This window comes from Hordeum vulgare, chromosome 4H (genome assembly GCF_904849725.1).
Source record: "Hordeum vulgare subsp. vulgare chromosome 4H, MorexV3_pseudomolecules_assembly, whole genome shotgun sequence".
Classification (NCBI taxonomy): domain Eukaryota; kingdom Viridiplantae; phylum Streptophyta; class Magnoliopsida; order Poales; family Poaceae; genus Hordeum; species Hordeum vulgare.
Window position 1 is genome coordinate 8,911,565 of NC_058521.1, and position 14,156 is coordinate 8,925,720.

General features: G+C 43.3%; 2 protein-coding genes across 4 annotated transcripts; one reads left to right on the top strand and one right to left on the bottom strand.

The window, feature by feature from the left end:
• The first annotated feature begins 1,578 nt into the window (after nucleotides 1-1,578).
• LOC123447134 (target of rapamycin complex subunit LST8) lies at nucleotides 1,579-6,361 on the top strand. Its single transcript, XM_045123710.1, has 11 exons — nucleotides 1,579-1,812; nucleotides 2,855-2,975; nucleotides 3,262-3,363; nucleotides 3,443-3,555; nucleotides 4,079-4,148; nucleotides 4,909-4,986; nucleotides 5,078-5,194; nucleotides 5,286-5,380; nucleotides 5,634-5,713; nucleotides 5,815-5,874; nucleotides 5,962-6,361. Exons 2-11 carry the CDS (start codon nucleotides 2,868-2,870, stop codon nucleotides 6,087-6,089), a joined length of 951 nt encoding a protein of 316 aa, XP_044979645.1. The 5' UTR covers nucleotides 1,579-1,812; nucleotides 2,855-2,867; the 3' UTR covers nucleotides 6,090-6,361.
• A 327-nt stretch (nucleotides 6,362-6,688) lies between these two features.
• On the bottom strand, nucleotides 6,689-13,735 carry LOC123447132 (serine/threonine protein phosphatase 2A 57 kDa regulatory subunit B' alpha isoform-like). Of its 3 annotated transcripts, none has more exons than XM_045123708.1 (3): nucleotides 12,298-13,735; nucleotides 7,495-7,821; nucleotides 6,689-7,147 (listed from the first exon to the last, which is right to left on the bottom strand). In XM_045123708.1, exons 1-2 carry the CDS (start codon nucleotides 13,537-13,539, stop codon nucleotides 7,495-7,497), a joined length of 1,569 nt encoding a protein of 522 aa, XP_044979643.1. In that variant the 5' UTR covers nucleotides 13,540-13,735; the 3' UTR covers nucleotides 6,689-7,147. The 3 variants fall into 3 exon arrangements, with proteins under 3 accessions (XP_044979643.1, XP_044979644.1, XP_044979642.1); XM_045123709.1 differs by having other exon boundaries at nucleotides 6,689-7,197; XM_045123707.1 differs by lacking the exon at nucleotides 6,689-7,147 and having other exon boundaries at nucleotides 7,202-7,821.
• Nucleotides 13,736-14,156: the final 421 nt, after the last annotated feature.

The following is a 14,156-nucleotide window of genomic DNA, read 5'->3' on the forward strand; positions in this document are numbered from 1 at the left end:
CTCCCTTAAGAAGGCCATAGGCTCTAGCTTTTGTCCAAGATCATGGATAGGGACTCATGTATAATATTGAAAAGGAGAGGGAAGATCGGATTGCCTTGACGAAGACCCCGTTTGTTGCGAAAGAACCTATCAACCTCACCATTGATGCAAATGGAAGTTTGCCCTCAACCAGCTCACTTTGTTGAGCACGGCCTCAAAACAAACTCACTGAATCTACAAGACGGGTCGCGTCCCCGCGGCGACTATTTATCGCATTAAAAGAGATGAGAAGTTTCTCTTACTGAAGCATCAGCAGCCATTGGTCAGCCCATTCACGCACAATGTAAATGAAACAAGAGGAAGGAAAAGGGAGTGCGCGAGGTTTCGAATCCTCGTAACCTGGTTACACGCGGTGAAGCTAACCAGTAGGCTTTGCCTTAGATTCGTGAGAGAGTTGTAAAACTACATTACTTAAGTCCACACGAGTAAAGGTTTCCACTGCTTCTTTTCCATTTTCCAGTGTTTTTTTTTTCTTTTTTTATTTCTTTTCTTTTTCTTCTCTGATTTTCCAGTTTTTTTCTTTTTCTTCTTCAGTTTTGGTTATTATTTCTACATTTTGTGTATATGTCAACAATATTTTTCTACTACATGTCTAACTTTTTTAAATACAAATTAAATATTTTTATAATACATAGTTAACATTTTTTGAATACAAAAAAATATATTTTTATAATACATAGTTCAATACACATTTTTCAAATACATTTTCTAAATACAAGATTAACATTTATTGAATAGATGTTCAACATTTTTTATACATTCTTAACATCTTTTTAAATGCTTGATTAAGATTTTTCAAATAAAAGGTTAAAAAAATCATCATCAACATTTTTTTAATACATGATCAACAATTTTTCTACAAACATTCAACATTTATGAATGCTTGATTACCATTTTTTAAATACTTTGTTCAAAAAAAATTGAATGCCTGATTAACATTTTTCAAATAATTTTTTAACATTTTTGAAATATTCATTCAAAATTTCCCGAATGCTTGATTAACATTTTTCAGATACCTGTTCAAAAAAAAAATACTTGTTCGATATTTTTTGAAAGCTTGTTCAGTATTTTTCAAATACCTGTTCAACATTTTTTTTCCAAATGCTTGATTACCATTTGCCTTATACTTGTACAACGTTTTTCCAAATACTTGTTCAACCTTTTTCAATTACTCAGTCAACATTTTTTCAAATCTTTTTTTACAATTTTTGTTTGTAATATATATACACTAAAAATACTTTATCAATAGAACTTGTACCAGCCAGAAATAAAATTTATCCACAGAAATTTTGGACTGCTAGTTGAATGTGCAAACCAGAGAAGAAGCAAAGAAAGAAGAAACAGCACGCTGGCCAGATCTTCAGCGAGAGAAAGCAAGCTCTCATCTCGTGCCACCCGGATTTTAGACCGGCCTGCTCGTTCCCGGCCCAGCGGAAAAGAAGGCCCAACAAACAATGGCTTACTCATCCGGCTAGCCCAACAAACAACGCACGCAGCGACACTGGGAGCAGCCCTGCTCGGAAAAAAAAAAACTGCTCGTCCCCGACCTCGGCCGCCGGGCTCCCGATCTCGCCGGCTCGCCGGCCACCGTCGCCCGTCGCCGCCTGCCTCTCCGCCCCGCCCCGCCCCGCCCGCCCGGCGCTCGGCACCACCGGGCCCCTCTGGCGCCTCTGCAAGCCGGCGCCCGCCGCCCAGTCCGCTCTCCGCCGACTCCGGCGCTCGGCCGGCAGCCCTGCCCGGCGGCCAGCCTTTAGCCCGATTTGAGGACTTGAGGTGAGTTGCCCATTCCACCGATTTCTGATCTAGGGTTTGATCTTTGCTCTCTGTTGCATCAATCGGGCGGAAGAGTCAAGTATACTCCGTTGACTAAATAATCAGTACATGAACACACTGTCCTGTGAACACATACACATGAATTTTGCTATCCGGTGAATGCATGAACACATGATCAATGACATGATAATGATTTGTCTGATTGTTTGCCACTCTAACAAATTAACAGTGCCACGTGTTCTTCTTTGAACTTCTCAAGGTATGTAGTACTGTATTATGTAGGCTTCTCTTAAGCAAAATAGAGAATTTTAGGGTGTCTGTAACTGTAAGGCCATGTTGATCTTATTTCTATGTGCTACTGGTAAATTAATTAGAACGTTGGCATGTCATATTTGTTGTCGATTTTTTTTAAGTGGACTAACATCCTAGAAAGAAAATAGGGCTTTTTTTTCATTTTGTGAGAACCAGGGTTTAAACCCTGGTTGGTAGCCTCACACCTGGAGGCTGGAGGACTTACCACCGTACAACATTCTTTTTGTGCTGCAAAACTTCTAACTAAGTAGTTCGTTTTTGCCCCTGTGTGAGTAGTGTTCCTGACTTACTTCCTGTGGCTCTGGTAAATGATCCGGTAAATGCTGTGTCGTGCTTGCCTAGGTTCCAAGGGGGCAGCCTCTAAAACAAATGCCGGCCTCCTTCCCGTGATTTTTTTTTAAAAGTAGCTAATGCACTGTTTCAGCTTCAGAGAGGTTTTAAAAATTGAACATCAGACAACCGAGGCGCCAGTCAGATCTCTTCCATCTTTTGGCACCATTCAGGCTCTATCTATTAAGCTAGTTTGATAAGTTTCCGTGTGTACTTTGACCAAACTCATGTGGGCAGGGCAAATTTCTTGGTTAGAATGGTATCTTCATCAGGCTATAAGTGTGCATGCGTGTGTGTGTGTGTGTTACATTATGCCATCTTCATGTCCGCAACTCTCCTTTGCTGCTTGGCTACTTTATGTTTTCCTTTTGATGAGAGTGTGTTTTTTATGTATGGGCAGGACGGGTGTGTGAATGGCTCAACCTTCTGTCATTCTTGCAACTGCAAGTTATGATCACACAATCAGATTTTGGGAAGCCAAGAGTGGTCGCTGTTACCGCACTATTCAGTATCCGGACTCGGTGAGTGTTGGCTCTGGGTTCTTCATTATCCCTATGACAAAAGTAATGAAGTACTCCCTCTGTAAAGAAATATAAGAGCATTTAGATCGATACTTATATTTCTTTAAGGAGGGAGTACATAAGGTAGATGGACCATACCCTTCCATAATTCTGTTCAAACAGTCCTACAGGACTACAAACAAATAATATATTATAGACAAATGCATAGGCTTGATTCGCTTCAAGACTTTGTTACATACTTGCAATCATATTCACCATATGCCTGTTGATAACCTGTATTTTGCAGCAAGTCAATCGCCTTGAGATAACCCCGGACAAGCGATTCTTAGCCGCTGCTGGCAATTCCCATATCCGCCTTTTTGATGTTAACTCAAATAGCCCACAACCGGTAATGTTACATGTTCTCTATAAGCAACCAATCTGGGCCAATGTGTTTCCGTTCCTTATTTACTCCATAAACCTAACAGGTAATTAGCTATGATTCGCATACTAGTAATGTGATGGCTGTGGGATTCCATTGTGATGGCAACTGGATGTACTCAGGTTCTGAGGATGGCACTGTGAGAATTTGGGATTTACGGTGAGGTTCTACATCTTATTATGTTGCTTGACTACAGCTCTTTTTCCCTTCACCTGCTGTTCTTCTCAAAAGTTTTTCTCAAATAATTATTTTAATCAAGACGGAGAATCCGAAGCAAATCCATTTCTAGGTGCTAATATGCAGACTCAAAGTATGTTGGGTAAACTAGATTAAATGGGATTAAGTGTCAATTGAATGTAACTTGTTTAAGAAATCGTACCAATGCATTTCTCTATAAATCTTCTCTATCCAAATCTCATCAAATGGCACATGTGAGAGTTTGCTTATACTCTGTTTTTTTGTGTGTGAAGGAATAGTGGTCTTGAAGTTGAAACTTTAACTAGATACTAATATATCTGAATCTTTATTCTTCTGTTGATCTGAATCTTTAGTCTTCAGAGAGGTTTCAAGTAGCTAAGGCACCCTTATAGTAATATATCCTGTGTTTTTGTTAATGATTTTCCTGTTCACGATGTATATTCTGATGATCTGAATCTTTATTCTTCTGCATGTATGGTTTCAGTACTGCCACTTGTCAACGAGAGTATGAAAGTCGTGCAGCTGTCAACACCGTGGTCCTACACCCGAATCAGGTTAGAATATGTTCTGGCAGTTCTTAACCGATTTTAGTTTTCATTGTCCAAGCACATCACTGAATACTGCATTTGATCATAAGCTTGTTCACTAGCTAATACTCTCTGAAAAGAAGGCTTATAATTTTTATCTGAAGTTAAATGATGCATAGTTGACCATATTTGTAGGGAAAACCATCAACAAATACAATCTTAAATGGATATAATATAAAAATATTTTGCGTTGTGTATCAAATTATATTAATTTCGTATCGTAGGTCCTCATAGTTTTTGGTATAAACTCGGTCAAACTTTGCACCGTTTTACTTCAGAAAAAATGTGTAGGCTTCTTTTAAGAGACAGAGGGAGTAATGTTTTTTTTGTGTGTGTTCCATATTCATGAATCACTTCCCAACATTGTGATGCAGATCTGTTAACACCACCTTCTTAGTTGTTTAAATATGCTTTCTTTGTATATTCAGAGCCTCTTAATTTCCTTGTAAGTGATGTGACATTCTTGCAGCAAGCCTTAATGAGACTGCAAAGGCTTGCCACATCAATGTTCAAATTGCTGGCACCCCAGTTGAATTCAGCTTGTTATCTCTCACCCCTTCTTTAAAATTACTGTTGAACTTGACTTTTGTCTACTTACTCCCCAGCTGATTAATGTTAACTTGCAGAATGGGTAGCTCAGGCAAGGGTTGTCGTATTTAGCACATTTGGCGTGGTATTTTGTTCTTTCTATATCATTTAGTTCCATATTGTCTCCTCAATGTTCCAGAAAGAACTAATATCTGGCGACCAGAATGGAAACATACGTGTATGGGATTTGGCAGCCAATTCATGCAGCTGCGAGTTGGTAAGTTACATTTTTCAGATTTTAGGTACAAGTGTATACTTAAAGTGAGATGCAAGAACACGCAGTTCACGTGTTTGTTCCATTTATTCAGGTGCCAGAGGTTGATACAGCTGTAAGATCTCTGACAGTCATGTGGGATGGGAGTATGGTTGTTGCTGCAAATAACCGTGGGACATGTTACGTCTGGCGCTTGCTTAAGGGTACTCAGGTTAGTGAGTCTGCAGATCTGCGTGCCACTATACAGGCTCTTGTAATTTCTGCATATATTTTTTCCCAAGCTGACGAGATCTCTTGTTTAGACGATCACCAGCTTTGAGCCCCTCCATAAGCTGCAAGCCCATGATGGCTACATCCTGAAGTGCCTGCTTTCACCTGAATTTTGTGACCCTAACAGGTATGTAATGATCAAAACGACCAATTTCCGCTATCACGACTCTTCTAAAATGACTCGTCCTAGTTCCCAGTCATTCATTTGCCAAACTGCATTTGTTCGCGTTAAAGTCTTTGTAGTCAGCAGCATTCAGCTTCCAAAGCTCCAATAACATATTTACATCTCGGAAAATGACTCCTCTACGCATATATTACCACAATGTACCACCAGACCTCGTTTTGCGGATTTCACGTGAAATGCCTTGGGTTGTGTATAGGTACCTTGCAACGGCATCATCTGACCACACTGTAAAGATCTGGAACGTGGATGGCTTCAAGTTGGAAAAAACTTTAGTCGGTAATTTCCAGGCTCCTTTTTGGCTTCTAAATCATCGAGCAAAACTTGCAAGGTTTCAATGGATATACAACTGAACGAAACGCGGGCACTTGACTTTGCAGGCCACCAGCGTTGGGTCTGGGACTGCGTTTTCTCAGTAGACGGTGCTTATTTGATAACAGGTACGCGCTAACTGCTCACACGACGCTGCCCGTCCTGCTGGTAAATCGACGATTTAAAACCGAGCAAAATTATTTGGTGCCTTGCAGCTTCATCTGATACCACGGCAAGGCTCTGGACAATGTCGACCGGAGAGGCCATCAGGGTGTACCAGGGGCACCACAAAGCGACCGTCTGCTGCGCCCTCCATGACGGGGCTGAATCGGCGCCCTCGTAAGCAACACCGCCATGACTCGGCGTGCTTCTGTACATATCCAACAGCACCGTGCGCACTTCTAGATTTTCAGCGCCGATGAAGGTTTGATTTGCTGTAGTGCTAGATCGTGTAACAATGTATATGCAGCCGAGTCTTTGTGGGCTGCACGCGGACAGTTTGTATGACTGCTTAGATTGGTGGATGTTTATTTGTTTGCAAACGAAAATAATATGTTTACTGATGCCATTGGTTCTGCTTTGGTAAAAATGTGAGCTAGAAATGACTTTCATTGAGATTGTTTCTTCTCAGGTTGGTTCTTTGCTACACCCTCCGTCTGAAAATACTCATCGGAGAGATGAATATATCTAGACGTATTTCAATTTTAGATACATCCATTTTTATTCATTTTTGTGACAAGTCTTTTTGGTTAGACGGCCAAACAGCTCATGGCATAAGCATTTTTTTTTAAGCCGCCTCCCTTGAGATCAATAATTCGCTAAATGTTTTTCAATCCAACGTGCCAGGGGAGAGGCCACCAACACCGTAGCTGAATAGCCTGAATACAACAACTCCTACACGTGAGCCATTTTGTTCTATGGTATTAGCATCAACCACAACACTAAATTAAAGCGGTTCTTTTTATCTCCGTTCTTGATGTTACTCATACAACATGATAATAAATTGAAATATCCCAGAACAAGAAAAGGGAAAGAAAGAAGAAGAAAAAAAGATTACATCTAGCTCACTCGTTTTCTACTTGCACTCCCCCAATTGCGGGAAGCCAACTAGGGCAAACAATGAAGGATTAATACAAAGGTCCGATTATTTCATTCATAACAAAAGAGAGACAGGGGTTGAACAAAGGAAGAAGAGCGCGGTACCATCGCAGGACCTCGTTGCGGGTTGGAAGAATTGGTCCCTGCTACCACCATCATGTTTCGACCTAACCATCATTGGGAGGCGCCTGTGATTCCAAGCCATCAAAGACGAGATGAACGCACCGGCGCCGCAACCGACATCGATAGTGAGTTGACTGACGGGCGCACGTGGATGCTCGCGAGGTTGTGCGCACCGACCATCTGGGCAAGCATAAACATCTTCTGAAACGATGTTTGTCTACTTATGGATGCTGGTACACATAAGGATTGCTTGAAATTACTAATGTAAAAATTGTCCATGAACAATTGCAAGTTCGATACACAAACATACTCCATCTCTTTGTGGACTGCCATGACCAAATTAAAAACAAAGACTCAGCAGTACAGAAGGTGGTAATGCATCTCATAGGAATGCTTAAAAACAAAGAGAAAAGACATAACGGGGAGAGGCATTACCAGCAGTGACACAGTTATAACTTACAAGACTAAAAAAAATAGCTTAGTGACGCAACCACTAACAAAGAAATGAAGCGGGACAAATATATTACCTAGTTGACCAAAACCATGTCATCCCCAGAAGCCTTGGCAGCAACGGCTTCCAATTGTCTCCATGCCGACTCCCGTTGCTCCTCCAATTCTTTGGCTTTTGCTACTTTCTCAATGTACTGCTGCTGGCACTCTTCAAATAGCTCACTATCCATGTCCAAAAACATCTTACGCACATTTGCGGTCAGGCCATTAACAGCTTGGTTCCAGTGGCTCTGTATGTTCCTCTCAAGTGCTTCAAATATTATTGGAAGTATGACACCACGATTTTGGGCAATCAAGCTTACAATGTGATCATTGTTCCATAAGAACAAAGCCCGCTCAGCAACCTGCCAAACAAAATAAACATTGACAATTAGGCAAAATATCAGATAAGTGAAGTGGTGATGCATCACAAACAATGCTCGTAATCACACTCGGTTCTTCAACAAGATCAGCAAGCAAAGAGATAAAGTCATGGTGTGAACTAGCATAGCATGAAACAGACCAACAGCATGATGCAACAGTAGTGAGCAGTTCTCTATTCAGCAGGGCTAGCTATACCATTATAACATGTATTGCAACAAGTATACCACTACAGCTAACTACTTAACAGGCCTTAGCCCCACATCCCAGGATGGTGGGGGAGGTAATCTGACGAGAACAACTGACAGCGTGACAGAACAAATACTTTCCTCTGAGCAACTTCCCATTACATATAATAATCATCGAAAATGAAACTTGTCAAATCAATATTGCTCGAAATGCCATCAAAGATAGCAGATTTGGAAATGTACCGCTGGCACTTCTTGGGCAAAATTGCAAATGTGGCACGACTTTCTTTTGTCAGGGAGAGAAAGGCGTGAGTAATTGCTACCGGGGTTTTAATTATCTCGTACATGAACTGCTGACATCTAACTTTTTACAGGAGAAAGGACAATCAGAAAGCACGTTATAAAGTACAAACAACTGTAACATTAAATAGGTCAAAGCCCAAAACATACTGATTAAATGCAGTGAAGAAACCCGCTTACATGTGCAGTTATCAGGAAGCGAATATATGATACATCTAATGCATTTCTTTGGCATTGTGACAGACACTCCTAATATCTATAGCTTAATATTAAAGCTTCTTGATGGGCTTCCTCAATCTTCTCCAATTTAAAGGACTCCCAAGAGAAATGGATTCAGAATTAAACTAGTATGGTCAGTTGGTCACACATCCATAAACAATGCTCATAAGGAGAAAAATATATTTCCATATGCAGATCAAAAACACATAAGTACTACCAAACAAGGCACAAGGGTGATGAATGCAAATAGCTTAAGGAATGATATAGACACAGTACAGTGAAACCACGTGAGATTTTTTTTTTAAAGAACTGAAACCACAGGACATGAAATCAGATAAAGCGGCAAAAGAGCAACCGCATTCCAATTTGGTGGCTCATGGGGTCCTGGCAACGGGGTCCCCCAGAGCGCGTCGCCTTGCGGGCCCCGTGCTTGATGATCTTGTTGAACATGGCGGCAGATTGGGAAATCGGCGGCGTTGGATGGATCGATCGATCAATCCTCTTCACTTAACTTCCCTTGGCCTAGGGGATTTGGATTTGGAGATTCCGTGGAGGTGGGGCTGGATGGCGGCGGCAGAGGGGGTGGAGGCAGGGTCAGCCGGTCAGAGGAGGTGCGCGGAGGGAGGGGGAGGTGGGGAGATGTCATGGAGAATTAGGTTGCTGATTTGGGGAAGGGAGAGAGAGAGGAGGAGGGGGGTCAAATGGGGAGGAAGACAAGGAAGACAAGGGAGGCAGAGGGGGGTGGGAGGTGGGGTCAGCCGACCAAATGGGGAGGAGGAGGAGGAGGAGGATCAAATGGAGTAGTAGTAGTATTTCAATTTTTCATTCACAAAAAGGGATTTATTTGGTCAGATTTCCTTCATTTATTATTGACTTGAAGAGAAGAAATATTTATTTATATTATTTTACTGGCAAGATAACTGGCAGTTTCACGTCTTTCAATTCAACCTCTTCTTGACTCACACAAAAAAAAAGGCAAGCTAATAACAGTAACATTCGTTTTTCTGCCTTCTTCTGTTTTTCCTTGCAACTTTTGCCTTCTCCATCTAATAAAGAGGTACTTTACAAAAAAGTATCCATTATAAAATTTCGTCTAATGTGTAACACTGGAAATTAATCTGTTGACCATAAAAGTAACATCTATCTTCATCCGTCGATTTTGTTTAAAAAAGAGAGATTTTACATAACACGGAGGTAAAAAGATTTACATAACGGGAGCTGGAGTAGATTAAATCGCAGGCGGGGTCCAACTGGAAGGAAGGGGAAACAAAGACGGACGATGGAGGACGGACGCACTAACTACGAGTGATGTGGAGACGGCGACAGGTCTCGAGCTCAAGACACTGGCTATGATTGCCCGATTGGGCTTAAATACATATAGTTTCTTAATTATGAAATTACTCATCGTTTTATTTTTCAACCCATTTGCAATATATTGGACACCCTGTAGCAAGTTTGTCCAAAATTTTGACTGGTAGGGAAGTTAAACTGTATTCATGGTCCCACTGCCAGGACCTCATGAGCCGCCAAAGTGGAATGCAGTTGCTCTTTTGCTTGTCGATTCAGTCTTCAAAGGTACTAATAGGGATAGTGTATAAGGATGAGCGTATGTGAGCGTCTTGTAGTGTTTTTTTATTCAAGAATCGCAGAATCAGCTTTCGCTTTAATTAATAATCCCTCCCTGCAATCCCCAGGCACACTAGCGAAATCTAGTAGTTAGCCAACGCTTGGGGAGGAAAGTGCTTGGGTTCAAATAACACTGAAAAGTTTGAAGTTTGACCAACTACTCTCCATCAAAACCCAGTAACACAGAATTCTGGTGAAAATTACTGAACAACATAACAAGAAAATGTCCATACTCGCACAATCACTAGAAAATAAACTGGAAACCAGCCTGCAATTAGTATCTCACTCTACCATAAGACCTAATAATTAGGTTCTTAAACGTTAAATCCACTGGTAAAAATATGCAAGATTGAACTAATCCTGAAGATTCATCACCATCGTTGCAAATAGTAAACTTCTTATGATGCAGAGTTCACTTTGGAGTATAACAATAGTCTAAAATGGATATAATTTCAGCAGACAGTCTTCGATAAAAGATGGTAAAAACGAAACTTGTATCCTCTTTTGTGTGTGTGTTGTGTTGTGGCGGGGGGGTCTGGTAGATGAGCTTCAAGGATTCACTTACATGGTACAAGCAGATGCCTACCAATAGAAAAGTACAAGATGGCGATGGCGTGCATGCCTTATAGTTGTTCTTAACTTCTTATAACTTGAAAACTACTTAACTCCCTCCGTTCCTAAATATAAGTCCCTTTAGAGATTCCACTATGGACTATATACGGATGTACATAGACATATTTTAGAGTGTAGATTCACTCATTTTGCTCCGTATGTAGTCTATAGTGGAATCTCTAAAAGGTCTTATATTTAGGAACGGAGGGAGTATATACAGTCTAATTACCAATAAAAGCAACGGTTTATAGGTGCATACGAGTGAAGTCACACAGAGCAGGTCAACTTGTAAAATTGTAACCAAAGTACTAACAAAGGCACGTTACATTAATGACAAGCCCTCACATGGACATCTACGAAACCCAAATACGAAAAAGTATTCGCTCTATCCACACCCATACTTCACTCTCAGCCATAAAAGTGGCACCACCAACAAACTGGTCGGGATAAGCAAAATGGTGCAGATTTACATTCAAACCGGTCTTACTTTATCCTATATTTGGATATATATACACAAGGGTTTGTTCTGATTAACCTGGATAAATACTGCAATACTGAAGACAGGCTATCAATAAATGTACAAAACAAATATGTTCAAAATCTAATGAACAAGACAAACAATGAAACTAGGCAACAAAAGAAAGACCAAGGGTAGCTTGATCTACGAGGCAACGCATTACTGTGCACATCTGCCTCACATAGTGCACTTGAAAAATAATTGAAAGTCGAGCTCTTTTATAGTTATATGCATCGTTCTACTCAACCCATACACAACTTGATGCTAACAGCCCAGTCATCTCTACTAAACTCAAGCTAACAAAACGTGGATCTACCATTTTATAATACCAAATGATGCGGCAAGTGCCAGAATATAAAGACAATACAGCCAGGGAAATTGATAAATATAGCAAAAAACAAAAGGCTGTTGAAAGGTGCGATTGGACAATAGAAGAAAATAAATAGGGGATTGATATATAGGACAGCCTATCTAATCGCAGCATATGATTCTTTCACACGGTAACACAAGTACCTAGTACATCATCCTTGTCGAGAGCAGTATTCACTATATGATGCTAATTTGTTACACAAATACTTATTGTCAAATTTGTTTTGTACTGTAGCCATGGGTTGCTTGTTTATCTTACACACAACAGGCCAAGAAAAACTACCCTGACAAAAGAAGAAGTTTGCACACACATCCTTGGCACAAAGAAAACGCATAGGAAGAAGACAGCCTTTCCATATCTAACTGGATGATACTCTACGCTACGAACTAAAGATTAGTTTATTTCGCAAACGGACAGATGACGTACGCACACAAAATAACGGCTTTTTCCTAGCACCTACACTAAGTAGCTTATACATACATTTTCAAATGTACGTGTCCATTTCCTCACAAAGGCGCATCAAAAAATACATTGGGGCAGATTTGCCCACATATCCATATTCTTGGGAGCGCTCTAGAGAAATATAACAGCAAGCAGACACAAAATTATCAAACACAAAAAAGCATACCTGGAAATGGGCACTGTTAAGGCAGCGTCCGATCTGTTTAAACAGCGGCACCATGCACTGCTGGAATTCAGCAGGCTGTGTGGCCTCAAGCACGTCCTCGAGCTCCCCCAAGAAGAGCACCTCCTTCTGGCAATTTATGACTGGCCAGTACTTGAGCAGCCCCCTGATGACGGCATCGGCAAGCTTGTAGTCCTTCTCGACAAATTGGACAATGCAATAGGAGAGCTGCTGGTGGTAGATTGCGACGGACTTGGGCTTGTGCAGCGGGATGAGCGCGCGTCCGAGGAAGAGCTTGTGCTCCTCCTTCATGGGCAGGGCGAAGCCGTTGATTATGCTGCCGAGGATCTCGAGGAGCTCGCCGATGCCGTTGTGGCGCTCGGTCTCGAATATGAAGCGGTAGAAGACATTGTTGATGGCCTTGCGTATGAATGGGCGGTGCACCATGAACTTGCCGTAGATGCGGTGGAGCACGGTCTTGAGGTACTCGCGCTCGCGGGGGTCCTCGGTGTCGAAGTGGTCGAGGAGGCGGAGCACGAAGGCGTGGTCGACGTAGCGCTTGGCAACCTTGGTGTCGGTGTCGGGGGAGACGACGTAGCGGAGCAGGAGCTCGTAGACGAGCGCGAGGTGCGGCCAGGCGGGGTCGAGGTAGGGCTCCTCCTCGTCGTCCGGGGTGGCGTTGGGGTCGATGGAGGCGGCGGACTCGTGCAGCGCGGGGGGCAGCGGGCGGAATATGTTGGCGGAGATGGCGGCCACCAGGGCCTCCTGCACGGCGTCGGGGAGGCGGGCGGGGGCGTTGTTGTTGCTGCCGGCGGCGGCGGCGGGGGCCTGCACGTAGTCGACGAGCTCGAGCAGCGCCTGCCGCTTGGCCTCCTTCTCGCGGGGGTGCTTGAGGGAGTCGGAGAAGTCGAAGAGCGCGGCGACGAGGCGCAGCTTGCGGAGCAGGAGGCCCGGGCGGTCGGCGGCCGCCACGTCGCGGAGGAGCGGGAGCGGCTCGAGGAGCGGCGGCTGGGCCGCGGCCGGGGAGGGGGCGGCGGCGAAGGCGGAGGGGGCCAGGTGCGGCGAGGTGGGCGAGGGCGGCGCCGGCGCGGACGCGCGGGAGGCGTGGTTGACGGTGACCGGCGCGGCCCCCGCCCCGCCGGAGGAGGAGGACGGGGCCGCGTTGCGGGGGTCGGCGGCCGGCGACGACTCGTTGTGTCCCCGCGCGCCCTTGCGGGCCCCCCGCTTGATGATCTTGTTGAACATGGCGCCGGATTGGGGAGATCGGCGGCGTGCGTGCTGCCGGATCGATCCGTCGGTCAATCCGCTTGCCTTGCTCCGTCGGCGTCCGGCGGATTTGGGGATTCGGCGGGGGGAGGTGGGGGTGGGGTCAGCCGGTGAGGGGCGGCGCGCGGAGGAGGAGGGGGGGAGGGGAGGGAGGCGCCATGGCGAATTGGGTGGTGATTTGGGGAAGGGAGGAGGAGGAGAGAGGAGGGAGGATCAAAGGGGGGAGGAAGAGGAGAATGAAGGGAGGCATAGTTTTTTTTCCTTCCTTTTTCTTTTTCTTTTTCTTTTTTTTTTGTTTCATTTTTTCATTTCATTCATATGAAAATGATCTATTTGTTCGATTTCCATTCATTCATTCACTGGATTGAAGAAGGGATTAAAAAATGCAGTTATTTATTATGTAACTGTGCAGTTTTGCTTCTTTCAATGCAACCTCCTATTGATTCAAAAAAAAAAAAAAAGACAAGCCAATAATAGTAACACACTGTTATCCTTCCTTCCTTCCTCCTTGCAACTTTCGCCTTCTTCTTCATCAAATAAAGCAATAATATGCTTCAAACAATCTTTTGGTTACTTAATTTCATTTGTTCTTTCGA

Excerpts from the sequence above, each read along its gene's own strand:
- LOC123447132 (XM_045123708.1), bottom strand. The coding sequence starts at position 13,539 with ATGTTCAACAAGATCATCAAGCGGGGGGCCCGCAAGGGCGCGCGGGGA. Across the intron at positions 7,822-12,297 it reads TTAACAGTGCCCATTTCCAG|GTTGCTGAGCGGGCTTTGTT; the intron begins GTATGCTTTTTT and ends TTTGTTTGGCAG.
- LOC123447134 (XM_045123710.1), top strand. The coding sequence starts at position 2,868 with ATGGCTCAACCTTCTGTCATTCTTGCAACTGCAAGTTATGATCACACA. Across the intron at positions 5,195-5,285 it reads GCTTGCTTAAGGGTACTCAG|ACGATCACCAGCTTTGAGCC; the intron begins GTTAGTGAGTCT and ends TCTCTTGTTTAG. Across the intron at positions 5,381-5,633 it reads GAATTTTGTGACCCTAACAG|GTACCTTGCAACGGCATCAT; the intron begins GTATGTAATGAT and ends GGTTGTGTATAG.